The 18673-nt window shown below is 37.9% G+C and overlaps 1 protein-coding gene across 1 annotated transcript in view; it reads right to left on the reverse strand.

Annotated features, from left to right (window-relative positions):
* The window catches only part of LOC115210797 (DNA mismatch repair protein Msh6), a 43605-nt gene that overhangs the window by 16725 nt on the left and 8207 nt on the right, over positions 1-18673 (reverse strand). Inside the window, exons 6-19 of the mRNA XM_029779535.2 lie at positions 18282-18397; positions 17279-17434; positions 16137-16219; positions 14190-14277; positions 12264-12323; positions 11227-11301; positions 8936-9071; positions 8338-8477; positions 6383-6448; positions 4803-4874; positions 2614-2824; positions 2418-2487; positions 778-916; positions 236-344 (exon numbers count right to left, since the gene is read on the reverse strand). Coding sequence (XP_029635395.1) covers positions 236-344; positions 778-916; positions 2418-2487; positions 2614-2824; positions 4803-4874; positions 6383-6448; positions 8338-8477; positions 8936-9071; positions 11227-11301; positions 12264-12323; positions 14190-14277; positions 16137-16219; positions 17279-17434; positions 18282-18397 — 1521 coding nt within the window. The remainder of the gene's footprint in view (positions 1-235; positions 345-777; positions 917-2417; positions 2488-2613; positions 2825-4802; positions 4875-6382; positions 6449-8337; positions 8478-8935; positions 9072-11226; positions 11302-12263; positions 12324-14189; positions 14278-16136; positions 16220-17278; positions 17435-18281; positions 18398-18673) is intronic.

Here is an 18673-nt window from a genome sequence, read left to right on the forward strand (position 1 = left end):
CAAAGGTACAGATGCATGCACACACACACACACATGACAGGCTTCCTCCAGTTTCCATCTATCAATTCCACTCAGAAAGCTTTGGTCGGCCCAGAGCTATAGAAGAAGAAACTTGCCCAAGGTGCCACACAGTCGGGAAACAAGCTTCTTAACCACACAGCCATGTGTGTGCCTCCATATATCATATATGTATAAGTTAAATAAATGAATAAACATAAAAATAAATTCTATTTACCAAATGGTGTGTTGCAGTGATCCAGTTTTTCTAAAAGAGTTCCTTCTCTCGAACCATTCAAACCATTTTCTGTGATGTCCAAGTTACACAAAGTGACATCATCCAGGACCTGACAAGAATAAAACAAAATATAAGAATGTAATTCCCTAATCCACAGAACCATAGAGCTAGCAAAGACCATTTTTGTTTAGAGTATCTAAAATAAGTTTGTATGTGAGAGTTGTATAGTTAGCAAATTACTACATGATTTTATAGTGCTCTTGCAGTCTGGAGCAGAGAGTTCGTCAACCATAGAGTACCTATTTACAACTAAACATACTGTTTACTAGTTCAGTGTCTTGGCTCAGAAGCATTTCTAAACTGGTCAGAAATTATGTGTCCAGCATAGAATACCTATTTTACAGTCAAGCACACTGAGCATTTAATAGTTCAGTTTTCCTAATTTAATTGCAACAAAAAAAAAAAAAACATTGTATTTCACCAGAAATATGGTAGTGAAAGTGATGAGGGAGGCAAGTCTTTTCTGATAACGCATAACTTACCATATGACGTTTTCCAGAAAAATCCCTGGCCACTGAGCTGTTTGGAACTGATACAGAATTATTTTTATCAAGAGGGACATATTCTTCAAAATTCTTCATAGACAGCAATTCTTCATCCACTAAAGTGTGTTTCAAGTACCTAATTAATTGCAATTACAACAAATTAGAAAAATATAAATGAATTTAATTAGAAAAAATACAATTTTTTTGCTATTTAGCATCAATGGGGTCACTGTTTTGAAATTAGTTTAACAATCCATCTGAATTAAAAATTCTTATTTATCAAGTAAAAAGCTTAACGGACCTCTTGCAGTTAATTATTTAGTTAATTGTGTCATATTAAGCAGTTGATATTGCATTAAATCTAAATAGTTCCAAACAAGTAGTTGAAATGAAAACAGGAAAAAGACCACAAGATGAAATTTTACTGCTAAATTTTTATCCTCCAACACCCAATTTCTTATAAATTTGATATCAAAGCCATTCATAAGAAGATATGAATGCTTACTTTGCAACCACTTAGTTTCAGGTTCAATTCCACTGCACAGCACATTGGGTATGTGGCTTCCGCTACAACCCAAGGCCAACAAATGTCTTGTGACTGAATTTGGTAGATAGAAATGGTGTGGACACTTGACATACTCAGACACACAAATAAATAAATATACATACATATACATATGTATATATGTCAGTGTGTGTGTCTATGTCAAAACCAATTCTTGACAACCAGTGTTGTTTATTTATGTCTCCATAACTTAGTTCAGCAGAAGAGACAAACTGAATAAATACTAGACTTAAAGTGAACAAACATGAATACTGGAGATGGTTTAGTAAATTAAAATACTTGATGACAATGTTGCAGCCCAATGTAAAATGTAAAAGATGAATTTATTACTGGATTATTATTGTTAATGGATGAGGGGGGATGTCTTCCTAGTGGGATACGTATTGAGGAAAGTATCAAACTACCATAAATTAGCTAATTCTGATTTTTACATCAACATCTTTATAGGTGTAGGAGTGGCTGTGAGGTAAGTAGCTTGCTTACCAACCACATGGTTCCGGGTTCAGTCCCACTGCATGGCACTTTGGACAAGTGTCTTCTACTATAGCCTTGGGACGACCAAAGCATTGTGAGTGGATTTGGTAGATGGAAACTGAAAGAAACCCATCATATAAGTGCGTGTATGTTTGTCCCCCAAACATCGCTTGACAACCGATACTGGTGTGTTTATGTCTCCGTAACTTAGCGGTTTGGCAAAACAGACCAATAGAATAAGGACTAGGCTTACAAAGAATAAGCCCTGGGGTTGATTTGTTCGACTAAAAGTGGTGCTCCAACATGGCCGCAGTCAAACAACCAAAGGAGTATCTAATTCAATTTCAAATCATCATCATTTAATGTCCGTTTTTCTTGCTGGCATGGGTTGGACGGTTTGACAGGAAATGACCAGCACAGGTGCTTTTTATGTGGTACCGGCATGAGTGATTTTTGCATGGCACCAGCATGGATGCTTTTTACGTGATACCAAAATGAGTGCTTTTTAAATGGCATCCGCACCCTGTGACACCAATTTTAGGTGTTACTTCTTTTTCTTTTAACAAAAACAAGGAACAAAACAGGAATATGTATTTACCATAAGATGGCACCAAGAGCTGATACTGCCAAGACATAAGCATCTGCAGCACTAGAATTCAATGCATCACCTACAAACAACAAAATGTTAAGAAAAGTTAAAACAAATCTGAGTTACACAAAGCAATTGCTTTTTTAACAATTCTTTAAAAATGCCAGCACCAAATTCTTAATGAAATAAATTTGCCATTACTTACTATCAGACAACATTTTCTTCAAGGCAGCTGGCCACACAATCTCTTTGGATTCTTCATCAACAAAATAATTGCATTCTGAGAGGGTTTTTAAAGTTTTGGAACTTTGCCAAAATTCTGTTCCAGGGTTTAATCCTTCTCTGATGACATTTCCAGGAAGATTGTTGATTATCTGCATTGTCTTTGGATAGACTTTACCACGCTCATAAAGAATCTGAAATAGAAATTCAATGTTGTTTCAAATCCATAGCAATTGCAACAGAAACAAACCAACAAATATCTAAAAAAATTATATTTACTCTTTTACTTGTTTCAGTCATTTGACTGTGGCCATGCTGGAGCACCGCCTTTAGCCAAGCAAATCGCCCCCGGGACTTATTCTTTGAAAGCCTAGTACTTATTCTATCGGTCTCTTTTGCCAAACTGCTGAGTTACAGGGATGCAAATACACCAGCATCTGTTGTCAAGCAATGTTGGGGGGACAAAGACAGACACACATATACACACACACATACATAATATTTATACATATATACAAATACATATATATATATCATCATCATCATTTAATGTCCGTTTCCCACGCTAGCACGGGTTGGACGGTTCAACCGGGGTCTGGGAAGCCAGGGGCTGCACCAGGCTCCAGTCTGATCTGGCAGTGTTTCTACAGCTGAATGCCTTTCCTAACGCCAACCACTCCGCGAGAGTAGTGGGTGCTTTTTACGTGCCACCGGCACAGGTGCCAGGGGAGTCTGGCATCGGCCACGATCGGTTGGTGCTTTTAACGTGCCACCAGCACGGAAGCCAGTCAAGGCGGCGCTGGCATCGGCCACGTTCGGATGGTGCTTTTTATGTGCCACCAGCACAGAAGCCAGTCCAGGCAGCGCTGGCATCGGCCACGTTCGGACGGTGCTTTTTATGTGCCACCGGCACAGGTATCACAACTACTATTTCCATTGATATTTATTTCGATGTTCATGTACTTGACTCAATAGGTCTCCTCAAGCACAGCGGGATGTTCTGATACACACACATATATACATACATATATATACGACAGGCTTCTTTCGGTTTCCGTCTACCAAATCCACTCACAAGGCTTTGGTCGGCCCAAGGCTATAGTAGAAGACACTTGCCCAAGGTGCCACACTGTGGGACTGAACCCGGAACCATGTGGTTGGTAAGCAAGCTACTTACTACACAGCCACTCCTACGACTATATTTAATTTTATTTTTCAGATCCAGACATAATTTTCACTGAAAGGATCTGGCTAGCCCGAGGGTCCATGTTGGTCGTAAGACAAGATCCCTTGACAATACTGGTGGTGCAGGATTGAGGGAGGTGGTTTTGTGCAGGTGTTGAGAGGCTAAAGTAGGAAAAAGGAACAGGGACAGATTATGCTGTAAAGGAGATACATGGCTACCCCAGCAGGAAATGGAGAAAAGAAAGTGGATATGAGGTGAACTCAAAACCATGTGGTTGGAAAACAAACTGCTTAACCACAAAGCCATGCCTGGACCTATGAATATTTTCATCGAGTTCTAGGGCAATATTTAAATGGATAGGCAGCTTACAAAATGCAAATATAAAATCAGTTTCTTGATGACAGTCATATAAAGTCAGTAATGTTCCTTCTTTTAGTTGTGATACGCTAATTCTCATTATCATTTAATGTCCATTGTCCATGCTGGTATGGGTTGGACAGTTTGACCAGGGCTGGTAAGCTGAGGGGCTGCACCAGGGTCCAGTCTGATTTGGCAGGGTTTCTAGAGCTGGATGCCCTTCCTAATGCCAACCTCTCCAAGAGTGTAATGGATGCTCTTATGTGCCACCAGCATAGGTGCCATTTGTATGACACCAGTATCCGCCACGACTGATTTCACTTGGCGTGATCAGTCTTCTCAAGCACAACAGCATATTGCTAAAGGTCTCGGTCATATGTCATTGCCTCTGTGAGGCCCAACACTTGAAAGATGCTTTTTACGTGCCAGTTATGTGACACTGGCATTGGACACATTGCCTCCATGAGGTTCAACACTCAACAGGTGCTTTTTATGTGCTGCCAGCATGGGTGCCAGATGCTTCTGTGAGGCCCAACGCTCAAAAGGTGCTTTTTACATGCCAGGTATGCAATACCATCACCAGCCACATTGCTCCAATAAAAAAAAATATTATAACTGAAATAACACACCTGAGCAGGAGTATGGTGCATCAAAAGAGTGCGGAATCTGGAATTGTGTCGGTCATCCAAAAATTGACCAATCTGAAAAGAAATGAAGAATTAGATGAACAAAACAAAGGAAAAAGCAACATAAAATTGTAGAAGGAAGCATTTACTATTTTAACTGACATCTAGCTAAACAGTTGGATTCTAAGTATTTATTAAGCTTTTTAACCACATCAAGTTACACAGGAAATCTCAAGCTTTAAATTAACCTCCCTACTACAATACAACAAACAAATTATATAGTAATATAATATATAGTAAAGACAGAATGAATTGCATTCATTAAGTTTCTAGAAATTTTTAATACACGATGTACAAAGCTTGCATTCCCTCCCATAGACAATACTCACTTAGAACTAAATATTTCAACCTTCTGGTCAGACTGTACATACCACAAAACAATTTATTTAAATCTAATTACTGGTCGAAAAAAAATGTAACAAGCAAATTGTTCATTCAAATTATTGTATATTATCACCATTTAACATCCACTTTTTGTTGCTTGCATGAATCAGACAATTTGCTGAAGTGAATTTTTTATGGCTTGATGCCCTACCTGTCACCAACCCTTAGCTGTTTCCAAGCAAGGTTATATTTCCCCATAGACAGACATGTTTTTCATGGAAGACTAAACACAAACAACATTACTTGTATGAAGGTGATACTCATTTACAACTATCACATGACATCAAGACAAACACACACACACAGAGCAGGCTTCTTTCAGTTTCTGTCTACTAAATCCATTCACATGGTTTTGGTCAGCCAGAGGCTACAATAAAAAAAATTCGTCCAAGGTGCCATGCAGTGGGACTGAACCCAAGACATATTGTTAGGAATCAAGCTTCTTAACCACACAACCACATCTATAAATGAATTGATAGCTTCATTATTCTTTATTTTATGTCTGAAAATATCAAATATAATTTACCAAATTAGAGAGACAAAAGTAATTGGATCATGAACTGAGTTTTATTTCTTTATTGCCCACAAGGGACTAAACATAGAGAGGACAAACAAGGACAGACAAAGGGATTAAGTCCATTACATTCACCCAGTGTGTAACTGGTACTTAATTTATCCATCCCGAAAGGATGAAAGGCAAAGTCAACCTCAGCGGAATTCAAACTCAGAATGTAAAGACATTTCTCCTGGCGTGCTAATGTTTCTGCCAGCTTGCCGCTTTAATGAGCTGAGTTTTCATGAATTCATATCTACAAGCTGATCTTCCATTATGACTGAACAGAACAGTTTATTTTACAGGTCACAGTTCACCTAGGTGGGAAATAAGCAGGTAAGAGACTAAGAATGGGCAAACTTTGTCAAGATGTGGGCCACATGAGACATAGTCCATCAAAAGGCAAGCCACTCTCCTATTGGTTTTCTATTGGTTTATGTATTTAGACACCAGAATTGAACAACAACATTAGGTTCCATTGTGCTTCATGAAAACACTAAGATTTTTATCCTTACGTTTAATATCTGTACACGATCAGAACAAGATAGAGTTGACTCAAAAGACGGGCAGTGGAGTGTATACTTACATGAAATTTCCCAATGGAGGTGTCCACAAAACAGACACCATAGGTAAAACAGCCATCATTTTCTTCCTTTAAATATAATGTACAATAGTTTATAAGTTATACCACAAGAGTAAATCTCTGAATTGTATGCACAAACTATATTGCATATATAAATTTATAGTCACATATAAGCAAATGAGATAAAATTTCTGCAGGGATATCTATATGTGAGCCTATAAGTAATTAATTATACAAGGGGAAAGATAATATCTCATCATCATTATCATTTAATGCCCGCTTTCCATGCTAGCATGGGTTGGACGATTTGACTGAGAACTGGCAAACCAGATGGCTGCACCAGGCTCCAATCTTGATCTGGTAGTTTCTACAGCTGGATGCCCTTCCTAATGCCAACCACTCCGAGAGTGTAGTGGGTGCTTTTACTATACTTTTAAAAATAATAATAATAATAATAATTGTGTACAGTGCTCAGGTGCACTACAACTCATCTAAAGTGTATATATAATCAGGTGTAGTTTCGGCGGATTTCGGAAAGCATGAGGGCCTTAAAGGATGCAGTGTCATGGCAGTCAACAACTGACGCAGGCAGTTTATTCCATGCTTCAGCAACTCTGAGCGTGAAAAAATGTTTCCGAAAGTCATGGGAGCTGTGTTGTTTTCTGACTTTGTAGGCATGTCCACGTGTGTTAGACACATGGAGATCAAAAAGGTGTTCAGTGTTGTTGTTGGTGAGGTGGTTGATAACTTTGTGGGTGTTTACCGATGCCAGAGCTTCAGTGAATCCATGCCCAGGGAAACAAGGCGCTCAGAATATGGTAGGTGTCTGATGGAGGGTATGCGTTTGGTTGCACGTCTCTGGACAGATTCCAGGAGGTCAATGTTCTGAGCAAGATAGGGATTCCAAACTGATGATGCGAATTCCAAGTGTGGTCGTACCATAGCTGTATACAGTTTTAAATAGATGGCTGGAGAGCGGCTAACAAAAGTCTTGCTGAGTGATGCCAAGACACCCTCGGCCTTCTTGACAATTTTAGAGATATGCTTTGTCCAACGCAAATCACTGCTGACAGTGATGCCTAGGTCATGCTCGCAAGAGGATTTCTTGATATCAGTGTTGTGGAGGGAGTATGTGGACGCAGGGTTTTTTCTCCCAAAATGCATGGTGGTACACTTGTCCACAGCCAGTTTCAGTTGCCAGTCTGTGATCCATTGCTGCATTGTGTCTAGGTCTGATTGCAGGAAAGAGTTGTAGACATCAGGATCAGTCCTCTTGATTTCAAGGTACAGCTTGATGTCGTCTACATATTTCAATACTGTGGCATTCTTTAAATTGGCATCTATGTCATTAATGTATGCCACAAACAAGAGGGGACCAAGGACAGATCCCTGTGGTACACCCGATGACATCTCATATGGTGTAGAGTGCTGTCCTAGAACTGTGACTACCTCCTTTCGGCTGAGGATGAAGGATTTCAACCAGTTAAAAAGGTCATCCCCCACACCCATTGCAGAGAGTTTCACCATAAGCCTTTTGTGTGGCACAGAGTTGAAAGCCTTAGCAAAGTCAAGGTAGACAACATCCACCCATGAGCCACAGAAATACCCAAATATCATACAACTTTATGAAAAAAGAACAAAAATTCCAGTGGCTTTACTACAGAATTTAAAACTTGATCAGTGATCTAAGTTAATAATAGCAGTTAATATTTCAGATATTGGTAATACAAATATACATCAACCCAAAATTTATTTATTGCAACCATCACAAGTAACTAATAACTCAGAAAACAGCCAACTGATTTACATCAGTATATTACTGGTATCTATTGCATTTGTAAAAATTGATAAGTTCATGCTGGATTAACTTTTAAAAAATCAACGCTTTTGCAAATTCATGTTCATTAATCTACATCTGCATTAAAGAACATTATATTCCATTGAATGTACAAAGTTACCTTTTCAGTAACAGCCATCAAGTAGGAATTAGCAGATTCACAGCAGTCACCTTCCATATAACTGTAGGTTTTTGTACCTTTGGTTGTGATTCTGCAGATCTCACGCTTCATTACTTTGTCAAACTTGGTAACAGAATGCACTAGAATGGAGAGGAAATACAATATTAAATTTTTATTTACACCATTTCAAACATTTAAATTTGAAATAACCATCTCATGATTTTATAGTCTGAAATTTAAAAAAATAAACAAGAATTTAAAATCTAATATCTGCAACTGAAACAGTTTTAAATTAAAATAGCCATCTATGTATCATACTTAATGTTTACACACTGTTGATAGGCCAGTTACCGCAGTATTTTTCCTGAAATAACATCCCTTATAGACATGCTTGTATTTTTAATACAGCAGACCCATAAGAAATGTTTTTCTTTGGACAAAAATCACAGTGATTGGTCTATTGACTGATGCATAAATGGCTATTAGAATTTATAATTTTTATTCCGACTATATAATCTTGACAAGAAAGGAGAGAAATAGAATGAAATGGAAAAAATTATAATTACTGAGTTATGTTTTTTTTAAACTAAAATCTTACTTTTCTTAACTCTTTCAGTCATCATATCTGGTGTCTCTGTTTGCTCTACACGTGCCACCTTGTAACCCTTCTGGACAAGAAGGTCTGAATATCTTCCATAAGCAATTTCAGGGAAACCAGAATGTGCATAATCACCCTAAATAAATATAAAGTATATACAAATATGTCATCAATCAACATAGGGAAGAATGACCTTACCTTTCAAAGCATTCAGTGTTTGTACAAATGTGAACGGGAGGGGGGTATAAATTAGGCTAAAGAGACCAAGAGGAGATTTGTTTGTGGGGTGAGGGGGAGTGAAAACAAACTTTAAATGAGTACTGTTTACAGAAAAATGCAGATTGAAGAGATTTTAACGAAGTCAGGAGGCCATGATAAAGGACCGTAGGTTAAAAGAGGTGAGAGCTTACAGAACAAGCTATCAGACTTCTATCATATGTGTTTGTCTTGCAGGACAAATTCCAATGAGTTTAAGAGATTTTAATATAGCCTTTGTATAAATATAAACTCATGTTTATATTTAAATATAAACCCATGTTAAATATAAACTCGTGTTAACAATTTGGCTGGTATTAGTTTATGGGATTTAATTTAAGGATAAAACTACAATCATCTGTATCACTAAGATATTAACTGCCTTAGAATCAATAGTTATTTCATCAATCTAAGCAATCAGAGTTGTACTAGAGATGGATTTAAATATAAATTGACATGTAGAAATTTGTTGATTGAAGGTTTTTATCTCCAATGCAGTCAGAGTGTGGGACAAACAGCCAGAGTATGGGACAAAATATCTTGCCATATTTACTCCAGTTTCTTGCGATCAGAGTTCAAATTCAGCCACAGTCAACTTTGCATTTCATTCTTTTTGGGTTCAGTACCACCCTAGAGTAATGACCAATTGGCTCCTTGTATTCTGACTTTTTAGGTGGGAGGTAGACAATTTTGGTAACTAGTTTAACACAACCACTTGGCTGTAGCTGGTTTCCACTTTAAGGGTAACTTCTCAAAACCCTGTAAAGGTTGTTAGCCACTGACTTTCCTCCTGACTCAGCAATAATAAAAAAAAATAAAACATTAGATTTGGAAGTATAGAAAAGATTAAGTGCTTCAGAATTTAGATCAATCAGTGACATAAGTAGAGAAACATTACTTGACCTAATCCATTCAAGGAAGATAGAGTTGAGAGAGCAATAATGAATACTGGACACAGAAGTTGCAACAATGCATAATTTTGACAGAAGGATATTGAAAATTATCAAATATTCTTTAGTTCAATTGAATACCAGTCCACTTATGCGTGCCTTTCCTTCATTGGTCACTAGACTCTGCTTGCGAAGACCTGTTGAGGCAAGTGAAATCGAAATCAAATTCGATGACTGGCATCTGTACTAGTGGAGCGCTAAGAGTACCATACAAGTGAGATCGTTGCCAGATCAACAAGCTGGCCTCCGTGCCGATGGCACGTTAAAAACGTTATTCGAGCGTGATCGTTACCTGTGTCACCTTACTAGCACTTGTGCTGGTGGCACATGAAAAAAAAAACATTCGAGTGAGGTCGTTGCCAGTGTCGGTGGACTGGCTCCTGTGCAGGTGGCACATAAAAAGCACCATTTGAGCGTGGCCATTGCCAGTGCTGCCTAACTGGCCCTCGTGCCGGTGGAACGTAAAAGCACCTACTACACTCTCGGAGTGGTTGGCATTAGGAAGGGCTTCCAGCCGTAGAAACTCTGTCAGATCAGATTGGAGTTTGGCGCAGCCATCTGGTTCGCCAGACTTCAGTCAAATCGTCCAACCCATGCTAGCATGGAAAGCGGACGTAAAACGATGATGATGATTTGTGGTTTTGTCAGACAACTCAATGATTTGATTTTTCTTGATTAAAAGGACCTATCAATGGATGATCAGACACATTGACATCAATAACATTCAGCTTTTTTCAATCCACAAATGGATGTGAAATGGATTCTGCCATCCAACACAACATTTGTTAACTCTACAATGCCACTACCGTTTTTCCTAAACTATCTATAGTAAGGTGAATTGAGTTGTTGTGAATCAGATATTTTGGCCACAGATGCAACTCAGTGACAGCACGAAGCTAGTTGAAAGATGACTCACCAAACACTTAGGTAGAATAACAGCCTATCAATACAATCAATAGTTCTTTGGTAATATCAATTTTTTTTTCTATATTAAACAGATTATTAACATATATTTCTCCACAGGAGAATATTGAAAATTATGTATTTTAACATTTTAAATCAGAAGAGGACTAAGTCTGACAATACCTTCATGTAGATTAAACCTAACTTAGCAACTGCAATCACAGCATCCATGTGGAAGAGTTCATAAAATTTCCCAACCTGAATATAAACAAGAAAAAGACAAAACAATGAAAATAAGTGACAACACATCTCTTAACTTTGTAGTTAAATGACATTATAATGGAAACATTTTGGTTTCACCACATCCCATGGTTTTATACTGAAGTGATATTATGATGGAAACATTTTGATGTTAATATGATATAATATTATCGTGATTGTTTTAGTTGTCGGCTGTTTGTGAAAGTACTAATGATAATACAGAAAATACAGAACAGCAAACTTTATTCAACAAAAAGCCTATTTAATTAGATAGATTTTTTAAAGAGTTGTTCTGTTGTGTTTGGTTCTGGAATTTGAACAACTCAAATAACTGAATTAACTATGAGTACAGTAATTATTGGCTGAATTCAGAATGTTTGATTGGTTGATGGGTCAACAGCTAAAGAGACTGGATCAAATACAAATTAGAACTGGGATTCTACATTGATATGCTAGAATGTATGTGTGTGTGTATATACCAAGCATGAACAGTGAGCAAAACCTCTATAACATTACGTCATTTAGCTATGAGTGTATATTGTAACTCATTTGTATGTCTGAGAGCGAGAGAGAAATGGAATGTGAAGGAGAAAAGTGGTGGAGTTCATAGGGTGAAAGGGAAGAGAATGAGAACAAGAAAAAGAAAGAAAGCAAGAAACAGATAGAAGTATAAGGTGGCGAGCTGGCAGAAAAGTTAGCACGCCGGGCAAAATGCTTAGCAGTATTTCGTATGCTGCTACGTTCCGAGTTCAAATTCCGCCGAGGTCAACTTTGCCTTTCATCCTTTCGGGGTTGATTAAATAAGTACCAGTTATGCACTGGAGTCGATATAATCGACTTAATCCGTTTGTCTGTCCTTGTTTTTCCCCCCTTGTGGGCAGTAAAGAAATGAGAAGTAAAAGAGTATATGGAATTAGATAATAAATATAACGATTCAGGAGGTACTACAATAAAATTACCTTGAAAAACAGGATAGTATCAAAATGATTGGATTTCATCTCCCACCACTGCCGCATAGCCTGAAATGGAATAAGTTGTATTGGAGGTCAAAGAATCATTACATAAAATTAAGAATTATCATCTATCAAATGATTATCTTCAGGTTCCCATGCATTAACCCTTTTGTTACAGTATTTATTTTGAGATGCTCTGTGTTTCTTTCAATTACTTTAAATATAACAAAGGATTTAGTAAAATATCTTAGTTATCATTCAGCTAATGTTAGGAACATAAATTGTGGCTAAGGTTTAGTGGGAGACTTTAATTCAAAACTTATGAAGACAAGACATTTGTACTCAGCCAGAGCCGGTTTCAGGCAGGTTGGTATCAAAAGAATTAAGGGAATAAGAAATAAAACTCTTTGCAAACCACCTAGCAACAATTTCATGTAAGCCACAAACATTCCAAATACACCTGAAATCACAATTAAACAAGCAAAAGAAAAATGTACAAGCAATCCACACTCTGACAATATGATTACAAAATAATAAATATCGTCTCCTTTCCACCAACAAGCACTATCCAAGGGTAATCAACCTATGCTAGCTCAACTCAGAAGCAGCAAATTACTCTTCTACCACCTCTTTATTGCGCACACACACACACACACAGATATATATTCCCTTTAGCTGTCCAGCTTCGCAAAAGCTTCAAGGCATTGAAGAGAAGTCAGCAAAAACTTGAAATGGCTAAAGCTTGGCTCTGCATTTACAGATGAAAGATAAAATCCCCACTAGATAGAATATATGCAGATCTATTTCAGGTGACAATCCCAAATGATTTCTTAGTTATTCCTAATAGCCAGGTAAACTTAAGCAAGCACAGAAGGTACTGGAGTCAAACTTAAAACTATTCAATTGGTAGTTCTTGCCAAATTCTCTATTTTATCAAGGATTGATAAAAATCCTTAAGGTTGTGTAGTTACAAAGTTTGTCTCTTAGCCATGTAGCAACAAACTCAGTCCTACCATGTACTACCTTGGATGTGTGTCTTCTACTATAGCCCCAGCCTGAGAAATGCTTTGTGAAGGAATTTGGCAGACATGCTTACATTTGTGTGTGTGTATATATATTTATAGAGAGAGAGAGAGATCCATACTTGTATGCACATATGTATATATGCATATGCATGTATGTGACTGGGCCAGAGCAGCTGACTGGCTTCTATGCCGGTGGCACGTAAAAAGCACCATTCAAGCGTGATCGTTACCAGTGTTGCCTTACTGGCACTTGTACCGGTGACATGTGAAAAAACATTCGAGCAAGGTCATTGCCAGTGCCGCTAGACTGGCTCCTGTGCAGGTGGCACATAAAAGACACCATTTGAGCATGGCCGTTGCCAGTACCGCCTGACTGGCCCACATGCCAGTGGCATGTAAAAGCACCTACTACACTTTCGGAGTGGTTGGTGTTAGGAAGAGCATCCAGCTGTAGAATGCCAGATCAGATTGGAGCCTAGTGCAGCCATCTGGTTTGCCAGTCCCGAGTCAAATCGTCCAACCCTTGCTAGCATGAAAAGCGAACATTAAACGATGATGATAATGTGTGTGTGTGTCAATATTTAAAAGACTATACTGAACCGGTAGTTTGCAGTTGTGTTACTATGATGTTATTTTATGTTCAGGCTGTTAGTGGTGAAATTTGGTGACATTTCTTGTCAACCAATTATCTGCTAGTTCTGTGCTTTCAAAGTCTTCCAGAATAATATTTCCACACTTGAAAAGCAACCATCCATGACAATCATACCTCAAATTTACTCAGGTCTAAGCCATGCCAACATGAAAAGACAGACATTAAATGAACACCTGTTGATCAACCAAAACTAATTAAAGAGTTGCAAATCAAAAATTAACAGATTTTTTGGTGGACTTCTTGAATATAACTTACAGGAGTAACTTTACTCTTGAAAGAATCTGGAACATACAGAGTACGACTGTCATAATCTGGATGAGATTTCAGGCGTCCATTTTTGTCCCTGTAGATTTTGTGAGAAAAAGAAACAAAATAATTTATGAAAAAATAACATTTTCTTAAAGCCATTTGTTACTTGACTATTCCAGCCATTATCTTATTGTTAGAACGTACCTTGTCAGTTAGCAATCTATGCTACCTCAGAAAATTAGGCAGCCGTATTAATCTTTTCCTCTATCTTGTTCTTAAAACAACCAAAATGTCAAGTTTTATTAACCCTTTCTGATACCCAATCACCTGAGGCTACCTTTAGTTGTGCGATACAAACCTTGTTTTTAAAGTGATCTAAATTAAAATCTGCCATCAAAATTTCATATTCCAAGCACCAACTTAATGGCAAAGCTATTTTAGTAATGTTTATATGCCAAGATAATGTGGAAGTCCTGTAAAGGATGATGACACTGTTGTTTTAAGCCCCAGGAAAATATCTTTTAGTAAATTCTTCATTATTTTAAGAATCGATAGAAAGAATGATTTCAGCTGTATAGTTACTCTTTTACTTGTTTCAATCATTTGACTGCAGCCATGCTGGAGCACCACCTTTAGTTGACCAAATCAACACCAGGACTTATACTTTGTAAGCGGTCTCTTTTTGCCAAACCGCTAAGTTACAGGGACGTAAACACACCAGCATGGATTGTCAAGTGATGTTGGGGGGCAAACACACACATATATATATACATATATACGACAGGCTTCTTTCAGTTTCCGTCTACCAAATCCACTCGCAAGGCTTTGGTCGGCCCAAGGCTATAGTAGAAGACACTTGCCCAAGGTGCCACACAGTGGGACTGAACCCAGGACCATGTGGTTGGTAAGCAAGCTACTTACCACACAGCCACTCCAACGCCTGTTGAAATGTTAATTTAATTACATTGATAATATAAAGGTGGTGAGCTGACAGAATTGTAAACATGATGGACAAAATGCTTAGTGGCATTTCTTCTGGCCCTTCACATTCCTTTCATCCATCAGGGCTTCATAAAATAAGTAACCAGTTAAGAAGTGGAGCTGGTATAATCGAAATTGCTGGCCTTGTGCTAGAATTTAAAACCACTTATAATACAAGTATCAGTAATCAAAAAGTCAGTTCTATCAGCAGCTATTGTTGTGTGGCTTAGCAGTACCAAAAATTCTCGAGTATAATCCGCATATTTTCCCCAAAATTTAAAGGTCAAAATCCCTAGTGTGTACTATATACGAGGTTAAAAATGAAAATTATTTTCTAAGCAATGTCCGAGTCTCTATTTGCTGTCCGGCAATGTTTATTCAGACGCATTTTGTGATGTCGGGCGCGAAAATACCTTAAGCTAAGCCTGAAAGCAATGAAGTCATAAAAGAATCATCCATAACTTGCAGTAAGCAACATTTAGTAAACGTTATTACTGTTATTTCTTTATTTTCTGCAAACAAAATGCACAAAAAAGCTACACGTTTACATTATGTTATATATACTGTAAAGGACGATACCATATACATTTTTACAAACCAAGGACGTTATATAGACCTCCTTGACTCAAATTAGAGAAGGGGTGCATATTATACACAAGGTTTAGGTTCTTCAGAGGTACAGCCCCCTAAAAATCCCCTGCGTATTATACTCAAGGGCGGACTATACTCGAGGATTTACGGTATGTATTTAATTGGTCATTCTACTTTAAAGGTTCAATTGACCAACATAGACTGAAGCCATCCAAAATGACAAGACATCTTGAACTAGCTCCCTGCTTTGGCTAATAAAGCCAAATTCACTACCATGCAAGCTAACAACACAATGCAACTTGCAATATAAACTGCATTAGAATCGCATCAGTTGATTAAATGCAGAAATGGCTTTAAAAAAGATTTTTAAAACATGCTTACTTCAACTTGTCTGGTTTCAAGAAGTCCAAGGTCATATGCAGATATGTCGATGGCTCCATTTTGTCTCCAGTTGAAGGAGAAGACTAAAACAAAAATAATTGAAACTTATGAAGAAACTGAAATAAACATATATGGTGGTGGAATGGCAGAATTGGTAAAGCATCAAACAAAATACCTAGTGGGATTTATTTATGGTCCTTTACATTGTAAATTCAAATTACACCAACATCAGCTTTGCTATTTATTCAAAGTGTCTGCCTTGGCTGGCTTCCGTGTGGGTGCCACATAAAAAGCACCTACCAATCGTGGCCGTTGCCAGCTTCGCCTGGCCCCTGTGCTGGTGGCATGTAAAAAGCACCCACTACACTCACGGAGTGGTTGGCGTTAGAAAGGGCATCCAGCTGTAGAAACACTGCCAGATCAGACTGGAGCCTGGTGCAGCCTCTTGGCTTCCCAGACCCTGGTCGAACTGTCCAACCCATGCTAGCATGGAAAACAGACGTTAAACAATGATGATGATAATGGATATAAAATAAAGTACTAAACTGGGTGGATTTATATTGCTACTAGTTATGACCAACTTCATGAGATTTAAATTCTTGGAGATTTTAAACTGTATCCAGTAATGGGGTCTTGGTTTTAAGGAGGGTGGAACCACCTCAAAGCTACTATTATTCCAAGGTCCACCCTGACCCAGAGTACTAGTAGTACTTGTCAGGATTCCAGCTATCAGTTAACTGGTCACAAAATTGCCTCCAGAAGGTCATTTACAGGCACCCTAATGAACCCAGAGCAGCTGAGTTCCTTTAGCTACTCATTTGAGAGAAGGCAACTACATACAAATCCTGCACCAGACCAACATAAATTTGAACAGAGTGAGATTGGCTGTGCACAAACCATACTCACTAAATTAAACCCCTGCTGAAATTTATTGAGTGTTTAAAAATGAAGGGAATAAACCTCTACAGAAAATTGAGAGGGAGAAGGGATATTTTAATAGAATGAGTATTGATCTCTCTTGAACCCATGACACCCAACTTCTGTCAATAGAAATTTAGATCCGATAACAAATCAACTACTATCCCTACCATTAGAACAACACCAGTAAATCTCACTTTCTGGATGAAGATTCAAATACTTACAGAATCAGGAGCTGAGAAAAGAGACAGTTTAGATTTTGTAGCTGAGCTTATAGATCCAACAAAAGGAGAACGTTCTGGAGTAACTGTACTTGAAGATAAAGACTTCTTAACACTTGTAGGAGTAGAACCAGGCAGTTTTCTCTTCCGAGATGTTTTCTATTTGTACATAAATAAAACAAAATAGTTATCAGAGTTGTTTGAACATAACTTCCATTTTTCAATAAATAGTGCAACATTTTGTTACAAAACCTTCATTATCTTTTTGTTTTCATTTTTTACCAGCATTTTAACCATGCTGACATGATTAGCAAATTTTCAAAAATTTGTAAAACAAACACTTGTATGTCTTTTGGAATAACTGCTTTTAAAGCAGATGCCTATTTTACATCACAAGGGCTTCTTAGCCGTAGTGAAGGCAATCTATCTAGGGAGATAACCTTACAATAAATCACTCGGTCCGTAGCTTAGAAATACTGGGTTGACGTCCAGCGGGAACAGCTTTGTTTCATGGAGGAGGAAAGATCTTCTTTAGTACTTGGTTGTACAATGCTTTCCAATGTGTGTAGTAGTGGCACGCGCACACATTATTAGCCATTTGAAAAGACTATGAAAGTCTCGACCACGGTCGAACAATGATGATGATGATGATCACAAATATGAAGAACAAAACTTTAGTTTGTCAGGAAAACTAAAACAAGGTCATGAACTTTGTCCAAAAGAATGCAATGACTTATACTAGTTAAGCTTAAACTCCTTTAGTCAATAGTATCTTCACTTTATAGCCAAAATTAATTATTTTTGTGTGGTTTACTTAGAAGTATTCAGTACCAAAGACCTTTGTAGGCCCTCCAAGACTTTGTAGGCCTACTCCTGCCCCTATTACTATTTAACTATTTTTTTTTTTGTTTTTGGTTTTACCTGCAAGATCTGAAAAAACAGTTCAGAAAAAAAAATGCACTGAAATTTTTTAGATAGTTGAAATGAAAAGACAAACAACACCTACCTTGACAGGTGACGCCTCAGGTTCTGACCCTGTGTCAGATAAATTATTCTCATCAACTCCACTGCTTGCACTATCTGAGTCGCTCTCAGAGCCAGAGGAAGCTTTGTAATCATCACCTAAATGATGAAAAGTAAACTGATTTATCACAAGACAAATATCGTCGTCGTCATTTAACGTCCACTTTCCATGGTCACATGGATTGGACAGTTTGACTGGGGGCTGGCAAGCCAGAAGGCTGTCCCAGGCTCCAATCCGATCTGGCAAAGTTTCTACAGCTGGATGCCCTTCCTAATGCCAATATATATATCTTTTACCCGTTTCAGTCATTTGACTGTAGCTATGCTGGAGCACTGCCTTTTGTGTACCTTTCTGTAGAAGAGCGTAGGCTCGAA

Source organism: Octopus sinensis, linkage group LG4 (assembly GCF_006345805.1).
Source record: "Octopus sinensis linkage group LG4, ASM634580v1, whole genome shotgun sequence".
NCBI lineage: Eukaryota > Metazoa > Mollusca > Cephalopoda > Octopoda > Octopodidae > Octopus > Octopus sinensis.